Raw genomic sequence first — 20,017 nt, forward strand, 5'->3', positions numbered from 1 at the left:
AGTGCTTCTTATTGTTACACACAGAATATGTTGCTCTTGGCGATGTTTCTGTTCCACTGAAAATCCACTGACATGCCTGCCTGCTTTTAAAAAATGCATGAGAAAAAAATGTACATGGTAAGTAGAAAGACTGATTATTTAAGCTATTCATTTCAAGAGTCATCCAGCTTTTTCCACATTTTGTTGTGTTTTGGGTCAGGTGTTATCCAGGTCAGCGGTTCAACAATTGGAACTTGCACACATTGATTTTGTGGCTCTCAGTGGTTGATCAATTGCTTTACTCCCAAAAGGAAAATGTTGATGTTGCCAAACAATTTCGAATGAGCATTCAGGTGAGCTGATACTTGGCTTGATTAGTTAAACAGCAAAAAGCACAGTTTACATGAGTCCTAAAATTGCAGCGTCAGTTGTCAATCACAGCAGGACAGATTTTGGTTACAAATAGGAATTTAGGTTGTATCTGCAAGTTAATCGTAAATCTTGAGCTTATTTGTGCTTGGCAATGTCACAAAGAGCAGTTTGGCTTTTCTTCCTGCTGAGGAATCACATGCTTATCCTATTCTTATGCAGCCAGTGGAACCACAAAAAAGGTCTTATTATGCTGCTGAACCGGTTGGGAACAGGCTGTCAGTGTTCCGCTATGGAGAACAGGCTGTTTCAGCATAATAACACGTGTTATAGTTCAGGCTGTGCAGAGAAGAATTGCTATGAAGTTATGTAATTTGAAAATTTGCTCATCAGCTCCTTTGTGCCTTCTTTTTCATGTTGCCATTTAACCTCAGGTGAAATTTAGCTGGCTTTGACTTCAAATTTGATAACCCGAGCATACACATACGCAAAATGTTATTGTACAAGTGTACTAATGTCCTTGTTCATATTTGATATACTTTTACTATTCTCTGAAACGTTCCTTAATCAGCCATTTACTGACTACTTGGCCCATGTCAGAAGTGACCCAGGCCAGAACATACTTTGTGTGTATTGAAAACGAACAGTGAACGGGTTAAGAGTGTCGTGTATGCCACTAGACAGCGCGATCCATTTAGGTAAAGTGGATTTGCCGTCTCTATGTCCGTCCGCGTATTTGGCTTAGCAGCACAGGAGCTGACATTTAAAACGTTTAGACTTGACGCACGCATCACCACATTCGAAGTGGTTTACGGATGTGACGTCAAAAAGCCCAGCACATTATCGCTTTAACTCGTGTACGTTTGTGTGGGAACACCAGGGTGCGCCGTTTGGTGTTACGTAAATACACTCACCCTCAAGATATCCCGTTGTTGTTGTCTAATAAAATTGTGGTTTTATATTTTTCTAAAAAGAGCGTGAATACGATTCTAAACACAAGCGTTTACTGACATTCTGAATGAAAAAATTGGACGTGTAGGTTTTTAAAAGACGGTGTACGCTGTTGCCTTAATCAAGCGCTTCTCGTAGCATTGGCCTACCGTCATGCACCGAGCGAACTTTTCCCCCAGGTGGGCGGGGGCATTTAGACAGGCGTTGTCGCATTCTGTCCTCACTCCTCACAAGCTCACACTCACTCATTTGGATCATATGTAGTGCACTGTCACGTTCTTCACACATTGCTTGCTTGTTTCTCGCCACCTTGTTACGATTATACCGCAAATAAAAACAAAGTATGGCTAACTACATTCACGTACCCGAAGAGGCTCCGGCCGTGCCTAAAATCGATGTGACGGTTGAAGAGAGAGACTACAGAACCGGCGCGTTGAAACTGGTCAAGGAGCTGAGACCGAGCTGGAAACCCTCCGAGGTCAAAATGAAGGTGGAGTTAATTTTTCTGTTGTGGTTATTTATTCGTTACAAAAACGTACTTTACCCTCCCCCATCACAGTAACGCGATCTTAAAGCTCTTGGGAGCGCATTCAAGACAGCGGAATGGCTCGAAACGACAACTTCCTTATTAAAAATGGCCACCGCGGAGATATAATACCGCAAATGTATAACAAATGAATTCATATTGTTGTTTTTGTCATTATTAGTTTCATCAGTGGTTTTATGATACCAGAGAAGTGGGTATTTTTCCTGCCGCTATTAGCTTCTGCGTCACTTCCAAGTCACGATCGAAACCTTCGCGAGCTTTCGGCGTAAGTCTCTAGTGTGATCACTTTTTTTAGGCACATCTCTAAGATTCAACCAGTGTGTTAAAAAGGGGATGAACTAGTTGATTATTTACCTTCTGTCATCTAGTGTTATGTTTAATATTTCTGCCTATCATTATACATCGCTGACATATACTGGTTTTAAGGAAACAGTTTGGGTAAAACGGTGTACTTGCAGTTACACACTAATAATAATAATGCTAAAAACTATTGTCATTGTTCTAGATTCAGAGTTTAGTTAATGAGTTGAAGCTCATCATGGGAAACTGCCAATTGTTCTAGATTCAGAGTTTAGTTAATGAGTTAATCAGTTGAAGCTCATCATTGGAAACTCTGCCAACAAATACGTAAGAGTGCCTTGAGCCCAGAGTGAAGTTGAGTAGATTATTTTTTGCCTATGTCACCTGCCTCGGGGGGGTGGGGGGGGACATCCTGTTATCCCCCAATGTTCAGTACTGTGCAAACTGCAAATTGTCTTGTAGCCCTTTCACATTATTAAGTTAGCAGAGTCCACAAACTGTTCAATTTTCATAAAACATTGGAGCAGGATGGTGCATGAGACTAAGGCAAACAAAACATACTGCAGATAATCCCCCACCACCTCCTCCACCACCACCATTAATAGTTCAGCCTTGGTTATGTTCCATTCAAGAGGTGAAAGCTGACATGCATTTGAGCACTGCAACTCAGACAGAGAGTTATGTTGTGGAGGGTGGGTGATGTCAACACAGCCAGGATGGGAGTTGGTCACGCGCCCTGACCCTCTTTTCCCGTCTTCATCAATGAGCCAGTGGAGAACAAAAATGGGGAACTCAGCAAATGCCAGTCATTGGGTCGGCATGAAAATAAAATTCCTGTCATTCCCAGTCGGTGCCTCATAGAGGCAACAATTAGGGCTGGTATGTTGACACCCCCACCGCAGCACAGCTCAAACAAAATGTTCCCGGCTTCAAAACAGAGAGGCTTGAATGGAGTCCAACATACATCCTCAAGTTATGTAACTTGGGGAGAGAGAAAAAAAAGACAAAACATCGAGGCATAGGATCTTAATTGTTTCTCAACTCTCTTTTTCAGTTCTTCACTGACGGCATCACCAATAAGCTGCTGGGCTGCTACGTGGGCACGGCCATGCAGGACGTGGTGCTGGTTCGTATCTACGGTAACAAGACTGAGCTGTTAATTGACCGTGAGAACGAGGTGAAGAGTTTCCGGGTGCTGCACGCGCACCGCTGCGCCCCGCGTCTCTACTGCACCTTCAACAACGGCTTGTGCTACGAGTTTCTGCAAGGCGCTGCTCTCGAGCCGGAGCACATCCGCAGCCAGCCTGTATTCAGGTATCTCTCAGGAAAATTAGCAGGGACGCAAACGATGAAGCAGGATTTTGCAGGGGAATTCTGTACTGTAAACCAGAAAAGGCACGCTCCAGTTATTTTGGCATTCATGAAATGGCTTTGTCTCCTTTGCCAGGCTCATTGCCAGACAGCTCGCCAAGTATCACGCCATCCATGCTCACAATGGCTGGGTGCCCCAGTCGGACTTGTGGCTGAAGATGGGCAAGTACTTCTCTCTCATCCCAAAGTACTTCACAGACCCAGAGAAGAATGCTCGGTGAGCCTTCTATCTTCTCAACCATACTCCATCACATGTCACATGCAATAATGACATTTCACTCTTGGTCATACTATTTTCCAAATAAAAAGGCAAAGTGGGTTTACTGTAAAAAATACCCCTCAAATAAAAGTCAATTGAAGAACGTTGTATGTTTAAACACCAATATTTTGAACCCAAAACACATTTTCCTCTAATGAAAGACTGCTAGCTTAATGCTATATTGGAAAAACATGCAATATGCGATATAGTTGCTGAATATAGCGATATCGATATCATTGCGATATTTAACATGTACCTAAATAAATTGTATTTTTAATATCTAATGAAATAATTAAATTTTTTCATGCGGCAAAATAAGCAAACTCAATGTATTCTTAGTTAATAATAATAATTCATTACAATTGGAAGCGCCTTTCAAGACCTTCAAGGACACTACAACAGTTAAAAACAAAATAAAAATAAAAAAATTCTACAGAAGCAACATTTAGGAACTTTCAGTTTACGTTGATTATGGCGACGCTATATGGGCAAAAGCGGTATTGTTATGTCTGAAAGAAGACCACATTTCCTATCAGGACAAGCGCATTGTGTCGTTTTTTTTAGCGAGTGAAATCCGGGCCCATGTTCATCCTCGTCTGTCCTATCATCCGGGGTAGCTTTTGACGTATGCCATAAAGCAGTCAGCACGTTTGTAGTTTTTTTTGTGTGGCAGTGTTCCTACCATCCTCCTCAAAGTTGTTTCGTGGCAGTAAAAATTATACAGAAGCCCTCAGGCGTCTGACTAGTCAAATTCAGACAAAGCATAAAATTCCATATGAAACTTGTTGCATGTCTTTGCGATATGCATATTGCATGGGCCAATATTGCAATATCGATATTTTTTAAATATATTGTGCAGCCTTATAACTTATAATGAGGAACACCATAGATGGGCTGACAAAAAAATTGTATTAACCAAATTAAAGTACATTAAGCCCTTTAACACACTCTCCTCCTTTACAGTGGCATCAGGAGCAACTGGGGGATTAAGTATTTTGTTCAAGGGCACTTTGACATGGTCACAAGGGCTCGAACCCACAACCTTCATGCTATCACATGAGCCATGTTGACTTGTATACTGTAAAAACAAATACTGTAAAAAGATAATCACGTAGTTTAAATACTTTAAGCTCATACCCGCAATGTTTTTTTTTTAATCACACACGCGCATCCACTCAAACACACACAAACAGGGCCACCTGGGTGGGAAGTGAACCCAGGCCGCCTGCATCGAGGGCAAGTGGCGGTACTCACATCTGCACTCTTAAAGTGTCAATGAGTTCTCGATCGAGTAGCGCACGCACGCACGCACGCACGCACGCACGCACGCACGCACGCACGCACGCACGCACGCACGCACGCACGCACGCACACACACACACACACACGCACGACAAACTTTCACAAGAGCATAACCATTTTACAGATAAAATAACTCTTGTGTGCAAAGTATGCCTTGATAATCCCTTTTGGTTTCATAGTTCTGACAGATAAAGGCAAGTATATGCAGGTCAGGTTGGGTCAGGGCAGGGTGTTGAAACAATAATGATATTATTTATGTTAATCTATTTTTAGCTCCATGCAGGTAGCCAAAGGAGTGGTTATATTCACTTTGTCAGCCCAAGGTGTGCAAAAGTGCTGCTGGCAATAACAACGTTGTGTGTGTTAGCACCAAAGAGCAATTCAAAACAAACAGCAACTGACTTTGCACTCAGGTGCTGCTCACCTTGTTGAGGAAACGCTAAAGTGCTGACTCAGGTTGCCTGTACATGACGCAGTTTACAATCCCTAATTGTGCTTCCTTCCCTCCCTGCCCCCGCCAGGTTGACCACGGAGGTGCCCAGCCCACGTTGCCTCCGGGACGAGCTGTTGTGGCTCCAGCAGAGCTTGTCAGTGCTGGGCTCCCCCGTAGTCCTGTGCCACAATGACCTGCTGTGCAAAAACATCATCTACAATCAGCAGGCCGGTGAGTCCTCCGCCCCGTGCAGCGCATCATGCAAATTGTCGTGTGACTGCTTTGTGTTGTGTCGAGTGCAGCGCCTTGGCTCCACTCCTGCCTGCGCCTGGCACATCTCACTCATTGACGCTTGCCGTTTGTACTGGGCTGTGTTGTAGTAAAGGTGGTTTGGCTAACATCCCCCCAATTAAAGTTAATTAAAAGTACTGTTATCAGCCTGTTGAAACACTTGCAACATGTCAATTTTGGTGCCTCTGGCATATTTCCAGGGCTGAATGAGAAAGAAGTCAAGGGTGTATATCATGTGGGAGGGTATGTAATGGGCGGGGGTTGTATCGGAGCTGTCAGCCCCTCTTCGCCCGTTGGAGGCGAGGGGCGGGGCCCTTCTCACAGCTCCTTGTGTCTAGCCTCTCTCCCATAGGAGGAACAGCCGAGGCTTCGGCTGCCCCCTGGGAGCCAATGGAGAGCGGCAAACTTCGGGCGCAGTCGCCTCGTGGGGGCCCTCGGGTGTAGTCTGCCTAAACAGGATGAAGTCATGGCAGCCATGGCGCCCTCCAATGCTACTCAGCCACAAGTTGTCCCCCACACTCTTATTAGTAGGCTTCTTGCAGTCAGGGCGGTATCACCTTTTTACTATTCTTTTGTCTTTTAAGTTAATCGATAGGCACATTTTACCAAGCTGAAACACGCTTCTGCAACTCATTTATGACTCAAATAGGCAACATCATCACAAGAGATCAATTCCACACCTTCACAACTGGCTTTGTCTGTCAAACAAGAGTTCCTTGTTCCAGCAAAAAGACGATATCCTGTGTCACTAGGACCAAGCGCGCCACTTGTCATGTATGGAAACGTTGCATTTAGAGCTGTCAAAATGAATCGAGTAATCGATTACTAAATTAGTTGACAACTATTTAAAAAATCAAGTAGATTGTTTGGAGCCATTTTTTTATTAAAAATTGTCCAAATCCTCTGATTTCAGCAAATCAACAGGAATAGATCATTGATTTAGGTAGTCCTTCATAAAAGAAGACTGATTATCTTCTGTGTTTAATGAAAATAAGACATTTGTAAACATCTGTTTTACTTTGGAAAACAATGACCGAACCGGTAACATAGTATATTAACCCCCCCCCCCCTTTTTTTTTTTAAATCACAATAATACCACGTATGAAATAATCACCAACTACTGCGGATCAGGGATCATCTAATAAGGAGAAAATGCTTTGTAATACACTTAAATGCAAAATTTAAATGAATCAGATCAGTCAATTAATGGAAATAATCAATATATTAATTAATTCTAAAAATATTTGCTAGTGACAGCGCTAGTTGCATTGCAGAATCGTGTTCCTGGCTTCAGAACCATGGCTGGCTGGCACTTTGGACATTATTATTGCTGGAAGAAGACATTTCTCTTGTCTGTATTACAAAGCAAAATTCTTCCATTTCTGAGCAAAATCATAGTTGTATCGGGAGAAATTCAATACAAGCATTACAAGCTACACATATTTCACATCCAGAAGCATCTGAAAGATTACATCATTTGTCCAAGCAGCAAAAGGCATCACACGATTGGGTTCACAGTGGACCAATGAGACGGGAGCATTGGAGGGGTGTGTTTGTCAATAAGTGTCCGGTCGGGGAGGGGTTTCAGCCCCAAAGCTTGTCGTTTTAACAATGTGCGGAAAGGCAACAAGGCAAATATGTCAGTGCAAGAGTGAGCATGTGTGAAAGATGTTTGCCCCAACCTTTTCATCTGCTGCACAGGGGGGGCTATAGCCACTGCCTGGAGGTGTTCAGTTGTGTCCCGCTAGGACCCACACTCCACCTGGTAACCCACCTCGAAGTGTCTTTCTCTCTAGTCCAGCACCACCTCAAAAAACAAGACAGAATCAAAAAAGAAACACATGCTAAGGCAAAGCAAAAAAGAAAGCGTCCCTTTTTTTATTTGGCTTGAGCGCATCCCTCCAAATTCCAAGCAACATTGAAACAATTGTGTCACAACTGGGCACGTCAAAGCAAGGGTTTGTATTTTGAGATCAAGCCCAATGTCTGAATGCTTGCCTTCCTGAATCCCAACGGTGAATGCATGCGGCTTTCCTCTTTTCTATTTCACGTTGTATGCGCACTCACAAATACAAGTACAGTCGGAAGATAAATGGCTGATGTCTGCATGAAATAGTTGGAGTTATGTAAGTGAGGTTGGTGAGAGGGCGGCACTCCGGCTGCTTTTGCTTTGCTTTTTTTTAATATATATATATATATATATATATATATATAAATAATATGCATGTCACCTAAGTGCCCTTTTTATGAGCTGTAGCCTCTTCTTTTTTACTGCTCCACTTTTTACGACCCCTTCTGTCATATTGTGGTCAAACCGTCTTGGCAAGCTTCCCCTCTCTTCTGTGCTTGTTGAAAGCAAACATCCTCGCTGCTCTTTCCGTTCTTTTCCCTATTTGACTTCGGTATGCGACGTTTCGCGCTGACTTAGTGGATTTTGGCCACACTTGTGGGCTGATAAATCAGTTTGAGACAATTGCCTTCTTAAAACCACAACCAGTCGCTCTCTTTGTCAGCTATACTCACACAAAAGCAGTTCTCAAAATGCAAACTCTTCCTTGACCAACCCGCCCCCAAAAGACAATTTTTTTTAAATGTATTTTTTTGGCCAGTCCAGTTGTACAGGAAATTAACCAATTGACAGTCTGACATTCTGAGTTATCAAAGGGACAAAAAAAACAAAAAAACAAAACGCATTATCATCATTTTGCATGACTGCTCATGACTGTTTCTAAACAATGCCGCTTCTCCTTGCAGGAAACGTAAAGTTCATTGACTACGAGTACGCTGGCTACAATTACCAAGCCTTCGACATTGGCAATCATTTCAATGAGTTTGCCGGTAAGTATGGAATAGCACTGTGGTTGGTAACATTTTTACACCAAGTATTATTAAGGGTTAACCAAATGTAATGAAATAACTACATATGAAACGGAAATGGAAGGGGGGGGGGGGGGGGCGGCATACTTGTTAATGAAATCAAATGAAAATGTAAAAGACAAGAGCAAACAATTGTTTGAGAATTGTAGCCTATACAATACTTTTTTTTAAATCATGCACTCGAAAATCACTCCATATATTAACAAAACAAACTAATACTTGAACTAGTGTTAATTGTATCCGGCATTTTTAAATTTAGTCTGTTTTAGTCCAGTTTCAATCATGCTTGTTAGTTTTTATCATAGTCTACCTCATCACATTTTTATTTAGTTCATTTTTAGTCAACTATATATCTAGCATTTTAGTCTTTATTTTAGTCCAAAAATACGTTTTATTTGTCTAGTTTTAGTCAACAAAAACTGTCAACGTTTTAGTCTAGTTTTAGTCAGGACAATCATTTTACCACTGTATATTTTCGTCAGCAGATCATGTTGAACATTTCGTGTCTAAAACTATTTCACATCAAATTTTTTCTCATCTTTTTGATAAAAAACGACTTGACACACAATTTCAGTATATGAAGAATTGGCTACTATGGCTCCATGCTATGAGCTAGTAAGTTAGCTAGCATTAGTTAGCGGTTGGATTAACATTGTTGTTGGAATGTTATGGAGGACCAAAAGTACCAAAATTAAATAAATATATACACCATTAAGTAATTAAATACATGTGTAATGAAATGACCAAATTAACACGAGCTAGAAAATTAAAAGTATTTGTTTTAGTTATATTCACCAGACTAACATGTTAGACGAAAGGGGCCGCATGGAAAATGTTATTGTTATAATGATGAAAAATCCATAACTATTGTAACCCTGGTACCACCTGAGAAAACGTATTTGCTTTCCAAGTATCACCATCATAACATCATGATTAAAATACACTTCAAAATAGGAAGACTGCAAGTGTAATGTCTTGATACTGTCCAGGTTTGAACGAAGTGGATTATAGCCACTACCCAGCACGGCCCTTTCAGCTGCAGTGGCTTGGCTCGTACTTGGAAGCTTTCAAGGAGCACAAAGGCCTGAACAACGAGGTGACAGAAGGAGAAGTGGAGACGCTTTACGTGCAAGTCAACCAATTTGCCCTGGTAAGTGCTTTTATTGCCCCATTCACTTGGCTTGATCCATTATGGCCAGGCCATTGCATTTTATGTACCGGTACTAACAGCATAGCTAACGAATGGCTAAAAAGGAATGTCGAAGCTTGTTTGATGTGATTTCTGGGGCGACTAGTTTGAAGAAGTGGGAGATTCGAGTCAGGCAACTTTAGGACTTGCTTGGCAAATAACTTTGTAACTCAGGGTGAATGCTTTCATCAGAAAATGTTATCTAATATTGTGATTTTGACACCCGCCACTTGTGCGGTTGTAAATGTCACATGTGTGGCAGTGGCCTGAAGAGATTGAAAAGAGGACAACATGGAGGATGGGCGAGTGGATGGATTGTGTTTCAGGTGTTTGTTGCGGTTGCTATGGTGACTTTGATTCCCTTGTGTTTTTTGAAGAAGTGGGAGATTCGAGTCAGGCAACTTTAGGACTTGCTTGGCAAATAACTTTGTAACTCAGGGTGAATGCTTTCATCAGAAAATGTTATCTAATATTGTGATTTTGACACCCGCCACTTGTGCGGTTGTAAATGTCACATGTGTGGCAGTGGCCTGAGGAGATTGAAAAGAGGACAACATGGAGGATGGGCGAGTGGATGGATTGTGTTTCAGGTGTTTGTTGCGGTTGCTATGGTGACTTTGATTCCCTTGTGTTTCGGGTGTTAGTTGCAGTTGCTGTGGTGACCTTTATTCCGAAAATGGACAACATTGTTAAGGGAATCTTTGAGCTGGTTTCCGTATGACAAGGAAGGAGCGTGGTGGAAGGTTTTCACAATTGCCAAACAAGACATAATGTCACCAAAGTTGTCATTTATTGACGTGGTATCAGATCAGCTTCCGAGTTGTTGAGGTTTTTTTTTTTTAATCCAGGTTGGCCTCAGCTTCACTATTCCACATGAGACAAGACAGCAGAGTTGTGCAGTTTGATAGCAAGCCAACAATTAACATTTAATTAATTGAGGATCACATGTACGTACACGTTTTGACAAAAAACACTGGAATTACCTTCCCCCACCCCCACAGTGTTTATTATTTCTATAGACGTTGCTTGCTGAATGAGTGAAATCACAGAATGGACACAAAATAAAGAGCAAAATATAAGTTCACTAATGTTATGGACATTTGCTTTTTCTGTAAGAAGACTAGGGGGAAAAAAAGATCAAAATCAGAGTGGAGTGAAAAAAATCATTGAAGGTCATATCGCCCATCCCTAATCCTTCTTCTGGCTCTTTTCTCCCAGGCGTCACATTTCTTCTGGGCTCTCTGGGCTCTGATTCAGGCCAAATTCTCCACCATTGACTTTGACTTCTTGGAGTAAGTTGCCCTGCACTATTTACTGTCAACTTGACATTGTTTCGAAACACCTGACTTTTTTTTTCTTTCTTCCCTTTCTAGATATGCAGTGCTGCGCTTCAAGCAGTACTTCAAGATGAAACCCGAGGTGGCTGTGTTGAGCTTACCAGAATAAAAGGCAGCCCAGCCCACCTTTCTTCTTCCTCCTGCTCTTCCTCTGGCCTCCACTCCTCACTCAGTGCCTCTCTTATGATGAGCGTAGAGCGCCCGCTAGGGGCACACAGTGGAAATACTTTTTTTTTTTTATTCAGTGCCTGGTGGTGCGAGGTGGCACGATAGCTACTACCTGCAAGTTGGCTTCAACAGGAGAGGTAGCACATGTACTGACTCAACAACCTGCTCAAATGTGAAGTGATCTTTCATTTCTATCTGCATATTTAAGGCACACTGGTTAAGGAAGGGGAGCCAAACATTAATCAGTTGCTTGGAGACGCCACAAAATGGCTACCATCGAAAGCCCCAACCAGAGAGGCAACCGAGTCACTCGGTTATAGCGGCACGCGCTTTATGTGATGTGACCAGGAAATGAGCGTCGCAAAATATTGAAGTACTGCAAATGTCCGCTGGCTTTTCTTTTGAAACCCTTATTTTTGGACAGCCATGTCGTCATCTTCTGTTTGGGGCATATTTTAAGTGTGTGAGGGTCAAAACAGTTGGGGGCCGCTAAATCTCCTGGCAAAGCAAAGTGACTGGTGTAGCATTCCATGTTCATCATGCTGCTCGGTTTTCTTTGAAAAGGGAGCACTCAAGACAAGACCAAAACTGCTTCACATTGTAGCAGCCGTTACATGTAGACAGAGACAAGCGTGACGTCATCTGTGAAGTGCTGCTCAGGGGGTCGAAACATGCTGTAGAATAAGACAAAATGGCTGCTTTTGATGCACGACATGGACCAACAGACACAAAGCATTTCAAGGAGGCCTTAGGAAATACGCAATGTTAATCTCTTATTTTAAACAAGCTGGCACCAAAGTTAAACTTTTCCATTGTAAATAATGCACACTAACACTTCTGAGGCTTCTGAAAACTAGATTAGAAAATAATTAAGCGACCTTTGCAAAATGCAATACAGAGATGTGATTTAGCTATTTATATTTTGTTTTATTCCACTCCCATATATATAGTCAGTAGAACATCTATTTGAAGTCTTTCCAGACCTTAATTTCACATGTTGCAATAACAAATGGAGCATTTGAAAGTAACTTAGGGCTTCCTGAACAACTAAAATGTAAACACATGTTGGTTTTAACTTGACTGGATTTTTTTCCTTTCCGATGTTCACATTGCACTGCTCATCTTCCACATCTGACAAATAGATGCTTAAGTGTCGGTTCACCAGTCTGCTCTTACTTGTCAGGAATGAGAAAAGGTCCATTGTTTATGCCAGTGATTAGAGGGGCAGCAGAGTAGACTTGATGTGAAATCAAATCCATGCACATGAGCTTTTGAAATGTGAAACTTGTGTAAAAACGGACTGTAACTGTCACATTTTGGCCAAACACTCATCTCAAAGGCAGATTTATTATGTTTTCCCCATGTTTTCTGTGGCCATTGTAGTATATTGTTTATAATGTACAGTAAACAAATGTAATATGTTTGTTTATTTGAATATTCTCTCTTTTTTTTTAAGGTAATTAAACGTGGAAAGAAGTGAAACAGAATGTGACCTTAAATACTGTAAACAAGCCTAAAAAAAATAAAATGTATCTCATACCCACTTTTCTTTTCTTTTTTACTATTCGTTTGATCTCTTTACATAACACACTTTGCTAACAGCTACTGTCTAGGACGGTCGAGCAAATGCTGGTGTAATTACACAATTTCTCCACCAGGCGACCTCATCCACCAGATTTTGTGAGGGGCAAATGTGAGCAACGCCTCAATTCACCAAGTAACCCTGGATGCAGAGTGCAGTTCGAGGTGTGCCTCAACGTTGGGGACTTAAACGTTTGAGTCCGCTCACTTGGATTTTTCTAATTGGTTTAAACATTTTTTCCAACACAATTTTCAGATTTAATGATGCGCCGTCTTATGACGTAAATTTAAAAAAAAATTAAACACATGGAGCATCGAAAATTACAAACACTCAAGCCTCAGTCAGCCGGGGCGGGGCTAACTAAACGGTTTGAGGAAGAGGCAGAAGTGTACCCAGCAAATAGCGCATCCCTGGACGGTTGAAGTTAGTATTTAGATTTCGGTCAGTTTGTAATTTTCGTCGTTCAATACAGTGCTCAAAACATGCTGTAATCATTATGTGGTAGGGTTAGGGTTAGGTTTAACAACAAAGACAGAAAGAAGGCGCTTTGAGGTCGAAAATCTGTGTGGGTGGAGTCAAACGTTTAGATCCACCTGACGTTGAGGCACGCTTTGAACTGCGCTCTGCATCCAGGGTTTACTCCAATTCACCGCAAGATGGCAGCAGAGGCATGGAAACAATGGGACGTTAGGTGTGCAAATCACGTTGCACATTGTTGACACCAACTGAATACATATTAAAGTTTAAGCAGCCACACGAGCATCGAGCATATACATTGTCTCACGCAAACCTGTTACTAAAACATCAACCACCCATAGCAGTGGTGACTCGGTTCTCGACCTTGAGGCCCGCAGTACTATAGGTTTGTGGATGTTTCCTGTTCCAACGCAACTGTTTGAAATGAGCAGGATCGTTATCAAGCTTATGCAGAACTTGCTGAAAAACTTGATGGTGTGTTGGAGAAGGGAAACCTGCAGGACTCCAGCCCTCGAAGACTGACTTTGGACACCACTCACCTACAAGAACAGTAAAAACAAAAACAAAAAACTTCAGAATCGGTAGGCTTGAGGTAAGTCCTCTCTTCTAATTTTCGCATTTTTACATTGTCAGCTGTAATGGTGTGTCACTCAAACAAATACAACATTGTTGCTCATCGTATGAGGAGGAAAACATTATCAAGGTTTTTATTTTCTGTTAAATAGCCAAGTTTTTATTTTATTTTTAGTTAGCATAGCAGCTAAGCTAGCATGTAAGATGCCTGGTGCTAAAACACCAACACAACTGCAATTAGAGTAATACTAAAACTAAAGCAAATTAGTAACTTTTTAATTGTAAAGAATGTATTCAGAAATATTTTTACCGTTATACCCTGAGTATTTGTAACTTAATATTACATGGTAGGCTGGTAGCCTATATATGGCAAAATATCATATCATAAAAAGTGTACAGCTGATGATTAAACTGGACGAATCAAATTAAAGTATGGAGAATTTCGAACATATTTCATCATCATCATTTATTTCATTAATTTGTAAAAGAAAAAAGACAATATAAAGCAATATTCAAATTCAAAGTTAGGTACAAGAAATGAAAGGGGACAGAAAGAAGTAAAACTTGTTTTGTCTGACCCTGATCAACTCCAATAACAAACAACAGCGCAACATGAATGACAGCTAGCGGTCAAGACGCTTTCAGTATAACAATACTACAAAATAATTCAACAGCATGTCCTTGTTATATATATATATATATATATATATATATATATATATATATATATATATATATATATATATATATATATATATATATATATATTGCAGTAATTGTGCTTTTATATGTTTAAAAAAAAATACAAATAGACTGAGAAGATTTTGTTTTACAATCCAGATTGTTCCACAGACTGACACTTTGAGTTGAAATACATCTTTCTTTTTGTTTTGTTCTATATTTAGGTTTGGAAAAAATGTCTGTTCCTCTTAATTTGTACTCACTTTCCCTTTTAATAAATTTAGTTTGTATATTAACTGGTAAAATTTCATCATGGGTTTAATACAATATTGTAAGGCGGTTAAATTCCATCAATTCAATATTTCCCACAATCACTGTGAAAACAAACGACGTGTTGTATTGCTTTTACCTGTGACTACTGACAATCATACAAACCTGGCAGGTAGTCAAACGACATTACATTACATTTTGAAATCTAAATAATCCTCCCTCACAAATCAAATTACAACCATCCAAAGTCCGATTTGCTTTTCAATGGGGAGACCGAGTGAGACCGCAATTTTGACTTGTGATGTAAACGCAGTCTATAGGATGGTTTATTACTTGTTTTACTTATAGACATGATAAAAAAACAAAACAAAAATAATAATAATTATAATAATAAAAAAACATGATGTTTTTCTCCCAAAAGATGTCCTATAGTACTGCACTAAATTGTACTCTGTGCATGAAAAATGCATTGTGCAGTCCTGGCAGTTCAATTAAATACCAATCAAAAATGTCTTATCATTTTCCAGTAACAATGTAAGACCTACTTTTTGTCTTCTCCAAGCGAACACAATCATAGGGGTGCATTTACACTGCAGCTCGCTGGCTATAATTCAATTATCTCCCTCCTCCACTCATCTGCACAAATAACGCAGACATTAATTAACACAATTCAATGTCTTCTCCCTGTGACTTGTTCTCATGAAAAACTCATTCTTTCTTCAACAAGTATGTACAATATATGTCGTGTTATAGTGTATGGTGCCTCTACTGTATCCACTAGTCAACATGCAAACCTAATGGCAGCTAAAAAAAAAAGAAGCACAGTGTTAATTGCAAAGGGATCCTGCGCACTACTTGAACCTGATGAATAGTGCCATTATGCACAGTAGGACACACATTAGTGGTCCACACATGGATAACATTTCAACAATTGCTGTTGATTTGGCTCATGCCCATTCTGTTCTATTTACACTATATAGTCTTGATGTCAAAATTGCACATTAGTAGATCCGGACTGTTATCTCGTGGTCATTGCTGCATTATCCACGACTGCTGCTATAATTTACAAGGCAGAATCACATCTGAATTATGTGATGTTGTAGAGTTGTACATTTTTACATTCATACCATATTTTTTCACACACACAAACAAAAACATAGACGATTTTTGCCAATTTTAAAAAAGAGTTATTTCGGTCTTGCCCTACAAGTTACAAACTAAATCTCAAGTAATCTATTTAGATTAAAAATGTTTAGCGCCTAGGGGTGGGTGAAGATTCAGCACCACTTTCAAACTGCTGGACTCCACAGTCTGAAACACAAGCAACAGTGCCCCACAGGTTCTCTACGGATGTGTCACTCCTGTTATCATGTCAATGCCAAAAAGGTAAGCAGAGCTGCATTGAGTTTTGTGAGATACAAAGATTAGCCTCAGCTAACAAGGGGTGTATTTCACAAAGCAGGTTTAGTGAGAACCCTGGGTCAAGAAACCCTAAAATGTGTGAAACTCTGCGTCTTCCATTTCAGAAAGAGAGGTAACTGAAACCAGAGGAAAAGAGGGAACTCTAGCCTGTTTCATAAAAAGAGATCATTTAAGCTCTCGGTCAGTTAGCATAGCAACATTGTCCATGAATCAAACTTGGTCGGTGGCAGGTTTTTCACAATGAATCTCAAGGTTTTCTCTGTCCTCGCCTCCTTTCAACCACACACGACATTTCATTTACTCATTCATAAATACCGCTGCAGTGAGTTTTTGCGTAAATACGCCTATAGTCTATAGCGTAAAGTCTTTTGTCACAAACATGGCATGTCCTTTTGACACTGACCCTATTGATGACGGTGCCGCTTTATTGCGTAGGGAATTAGATATTCGTAGCGAGATTGTTATCAGGCCGCGCATAGATATGCTAGCATTTCCGGACAGTTATCTTTTTGAGCGGTACTGTTTCACATCACAGTCCATAATCGACATACACAATCCGTCCTTACTGTACTGCCCTCTGGTGGAGAAAGTGGTGTTTGCGCCTTTGTATGTTTTTTGACCCTTGAGCGTTACCATAGTGCATTGTACTCCAAGCAATGCTTGTCAAGGCGCCATCTGTGACCCCTGCACCATCTGTGACGCGCATGCGCGGACGGAAGATCGGTTCCGCAACACTAGAACAAAATTCCTTCATATGCTTGCGCGATAATGTGCGTTCGTAAAATGATACATGAAAAAAAGTCTTAGTCACTTTAAAATTCATCAAGAACCTAACTAAATAACTTTTGATCCTATACGTTTTAAAGATGAACATTTTACTTTTTACCCCATTATATTTCCAGTGAGTCTGCATTGTTAGACTTTACAGTAGGTCTGCGGTGTGTGTGTTTTAAATGACACCCACCCCTCACCCAGTCTCAACCCCTATGCTATTGTAACCCTAAGATGTTTCCGGAGGCTGGGTAAAAGGCGGGCTACAAATAGTTTTGAGTTGATGTTTTCTGGCGTCTTCCTGCTAAATTAACCAGACATGGCAGGACAGGATTCAAGCACGTCTTTCTTATTTAACTCTCTTCTCGAACAAGGCTCGCTCAGTTACACCTCTCTCCTCTCTCTGCGCTCATGACATGCACAGTACACAAAACACTTCAGCTTGTAAAACTAAAATAAATACAAAACCAAAAGTAATAACTCACAAAACAAATATAAGTCAATGCAAGTAGTTAAAAAAAATACACATTTGCAAACGTATTACACTATGATAATGGCCACACATTGTTCTAAAGGCAATAAAAATAAACTGTACCCACTTTCACAGCAAACTATATTTACAGTATGTGTCAAAATATTTTCTATTCGTACAAGATATGCTTGGGTACATAGCTGCTTTGATTAAATAAAAATAAATAAATTAACAAAAACAAACATGCCCCTGTCCTGTACCTTTCACAATGTCTGTTTCATTTTGCGTGTGTGAACGTGTTTTGACCTATGTGGTTGCCGTAGTTAGCGATCCAAGATGGCCGATCTTCTGCTCATGCACGTCACAAATCGTGCAGGGGTCACAGATTGTACCTTGACAATGCTCTTACACGGCTATACAGCTAATCCAGGGTCTTGAAGCCTATAGTGTTTAATTTTGGCTCCTGAAATATCTGTCTGTAAGTATATTAATTTCAGGAGTGTTGGCTTGCACTAGGTTATTGAATCGGATGTTAAAATGGTGTTTTAAGTTCTAATGTGACATAAGTTACTAGGCGCTAGTTAGCATAGCAGTTACATGGTAGTGTCCATGTAAACTAGCATTATGCTTACGGCTAAAAAGTATCCAGTTTTTTTGTAGGGTTTGCAGCTATCCATCCATCCATTAATTTTAGTAAATGATGCAAATTTATATTATTACAATTTTACAGTTTCATCCAGTAAATTGCCAAAACAGCAAGAGGCTTCCTGGTCTTTATTAGAGAAGCTGTTAGTTATCTGTACAGCTAGTTCCTAAACAATAGTGAAGACAGAATACCTAGATTTGCAACATTACCGGCACCATAGTCATGCGCTCATATCACAGCATATATTTTGTGTTGCGCTCCGCATTTTTCTTATAACCGTTGCCATGGTGACTCGACAAATCGGGCTCCATTGATGTGGTCTTTTTAGGTGAAACTACTCTACGTTGATATAACAAGTGGTGTAGTCCAGGGACTGCGCGGGTATATGGCGTATAGCCACTTTTTCAGTCAAGTTTGCGTCTGCCCACTTCTAAATCCTCAATTTTGCGTCTACCCACTTCTGAATTCTCTTGATGCACAGTTTTTGCAGACCATTGACCATTAGGCCATGACCCACCCTCCGCTGCATCTAACTGGCTGGCTTGCACTCACTGCCTTATTGGTTAATTAAAGACATGAGGACTGATGTACCAATGAGAGAATGAGTAGGGCGGGTCATGCCGAAGACTTTATTGCTAACACGTGAGGTGCCAATGCCACTCCAGTTGATTGACAGGTCACCTCGTTTCCTGCGCAATGACAGTAAATGTGAGCAAGGCGGAAATAAATAAACATCTTTCCAGTGAGTGACGGCACGTATCCAAACATACTGTACATACTACGAAAACATCATTCTCAGGTAAGTTTTAAAGTCGTTTCCAAATAAATCATTGATTTAAACTACTGGCAGCAATTTTAACTGACTGTACTCTACAGTCAGAGGAGCATTTTGTCGTCAATACATTGTAGTTAAACTGTGCGTTTAGGCTAGGCTAACGTTATGAAATGTAATGTTATCCTAGCGTTAGTAACTTAAGTTCTCTAATTAGACCTAAACTAGCTGGATTAGGATAATGTAGGGACCCTGCGTAATTGTTTCAGTAATTGTATAATTAAGCCTGTTTGCAAAGACTTGTATGCTAGACTGTAATATTTGATGAATGAAACTGTAATAAATGCCCAGACCAGAGATTGTCTCAGTGTCTATGAAGCTCCCCCCCCCCCCCTTATTTTTAGGTCTAAATAACTTAAGCCAATTTATTGTATAGCCTACTGTATACAGTAACTTTAAGTATTATAGTACTGTTAGTACTTAGCACTAACTTACATGATGTAGTTTAATTTTATAGTAGATAACATAGTATTCATGTTTGCCTCATAATAAATACATTTTACATTACAAACTGCTCCTAATTCATTCATGATAATTTTATTATTGTATTGTATTGTAATTACAAATGACGGCATTTTCTTACATGTCACCGTTTTTAAAACAGGGTGTTTTTCTAGAAGCAAAAAAAAAAGTAAGTACAATTTTGAGTATACCCACTTCTCCAGGGACCACTACACCACTGGATATAACTACCTCAAATCATCTGACAAACGCAGAGTTTCCTTTCTCAGTGTATGTCAACTCACTGTTCAGGGTTACTCTCGGTGTTTGTTGAACATGCTTTGTGAAATATTTATTATAGTTTTTTTTATTTACTTTTGTTATTTCAAATTCAGTTAGTTTTATTAGTCTTAGAGCGAGTTTGTTTGTTTTTACAAGTTTTTATTTTATTTTTGAAAATGCTTTGTTTTGTTTTTC

The 20,017-nt window shown here is 40.2% G+C and overlaps 1 protein-coding gene and 1 long non-coding RNA gene across 2 annotated transcripts in view; both read left to right on the forward strand.

Annotated features, from left to right (window-relative positions):
* Positions 1-1,475: 1,475 nt before the first annotated feature.
* On the forward strand, positions 1,476-12,916 carry etnk1 (ethanolamine kinase 1). The gene is made up of 8 exons (XM_086058633.1): positions 1,476-1,789; positions 3,201-3,460; positions 3,594-3,734; positions 5,600-5,742; positions 8,557-8,640; positions 9,669-9,829; positions 11,087-11,160; positions 11,242-12,916. The coding sequence occupies exons 1-8, from the start codon at positions 1,643-1,645 to the stop codon at positions 11,312-11,314; spliced, it is 1,083 nt and encodes a 360-aa protein (XP_085914759.1). The 5' UTR covers positions 1,476-1,642; the 3' UTR covers positions 11,315-12,916.
* Positions 12,917-13,693: 777 nt separating this feature from the next.
* Positions 13,694-20,017, forward strand: part of LOC147160247 (uncharacterized) — a 16,047-nt gene continuing 9,723 nt past the window's right edge. Inside the window, exon 1 of the long non-coding RNA XR_015090568.1 lies at positions 13,694-14,024. This is a non-coding gene — a long non-coding RNA (uncharacterized LOC147160247). The remainder of the gene's footprint in view (positions 14,025-20,017) is intronic.

The sequence above is a fragment of the Leptonotus elevatus genome, chromosome 17 (genome assembly GCF_054856555.1).
Source record: "Leptonotus elevatus isolate MCC_2025b chromosome 17, RoL_Lele_1.0, whole genome shotgun sequence".
In the NCBI taxonomy this organism is placed as follows: Eukaryota; Metazoa; Chordata; class Actinopteri; order Syngnathiformes; family Syngnathidae; genus Leptonotus; species Leptonotus elevatus.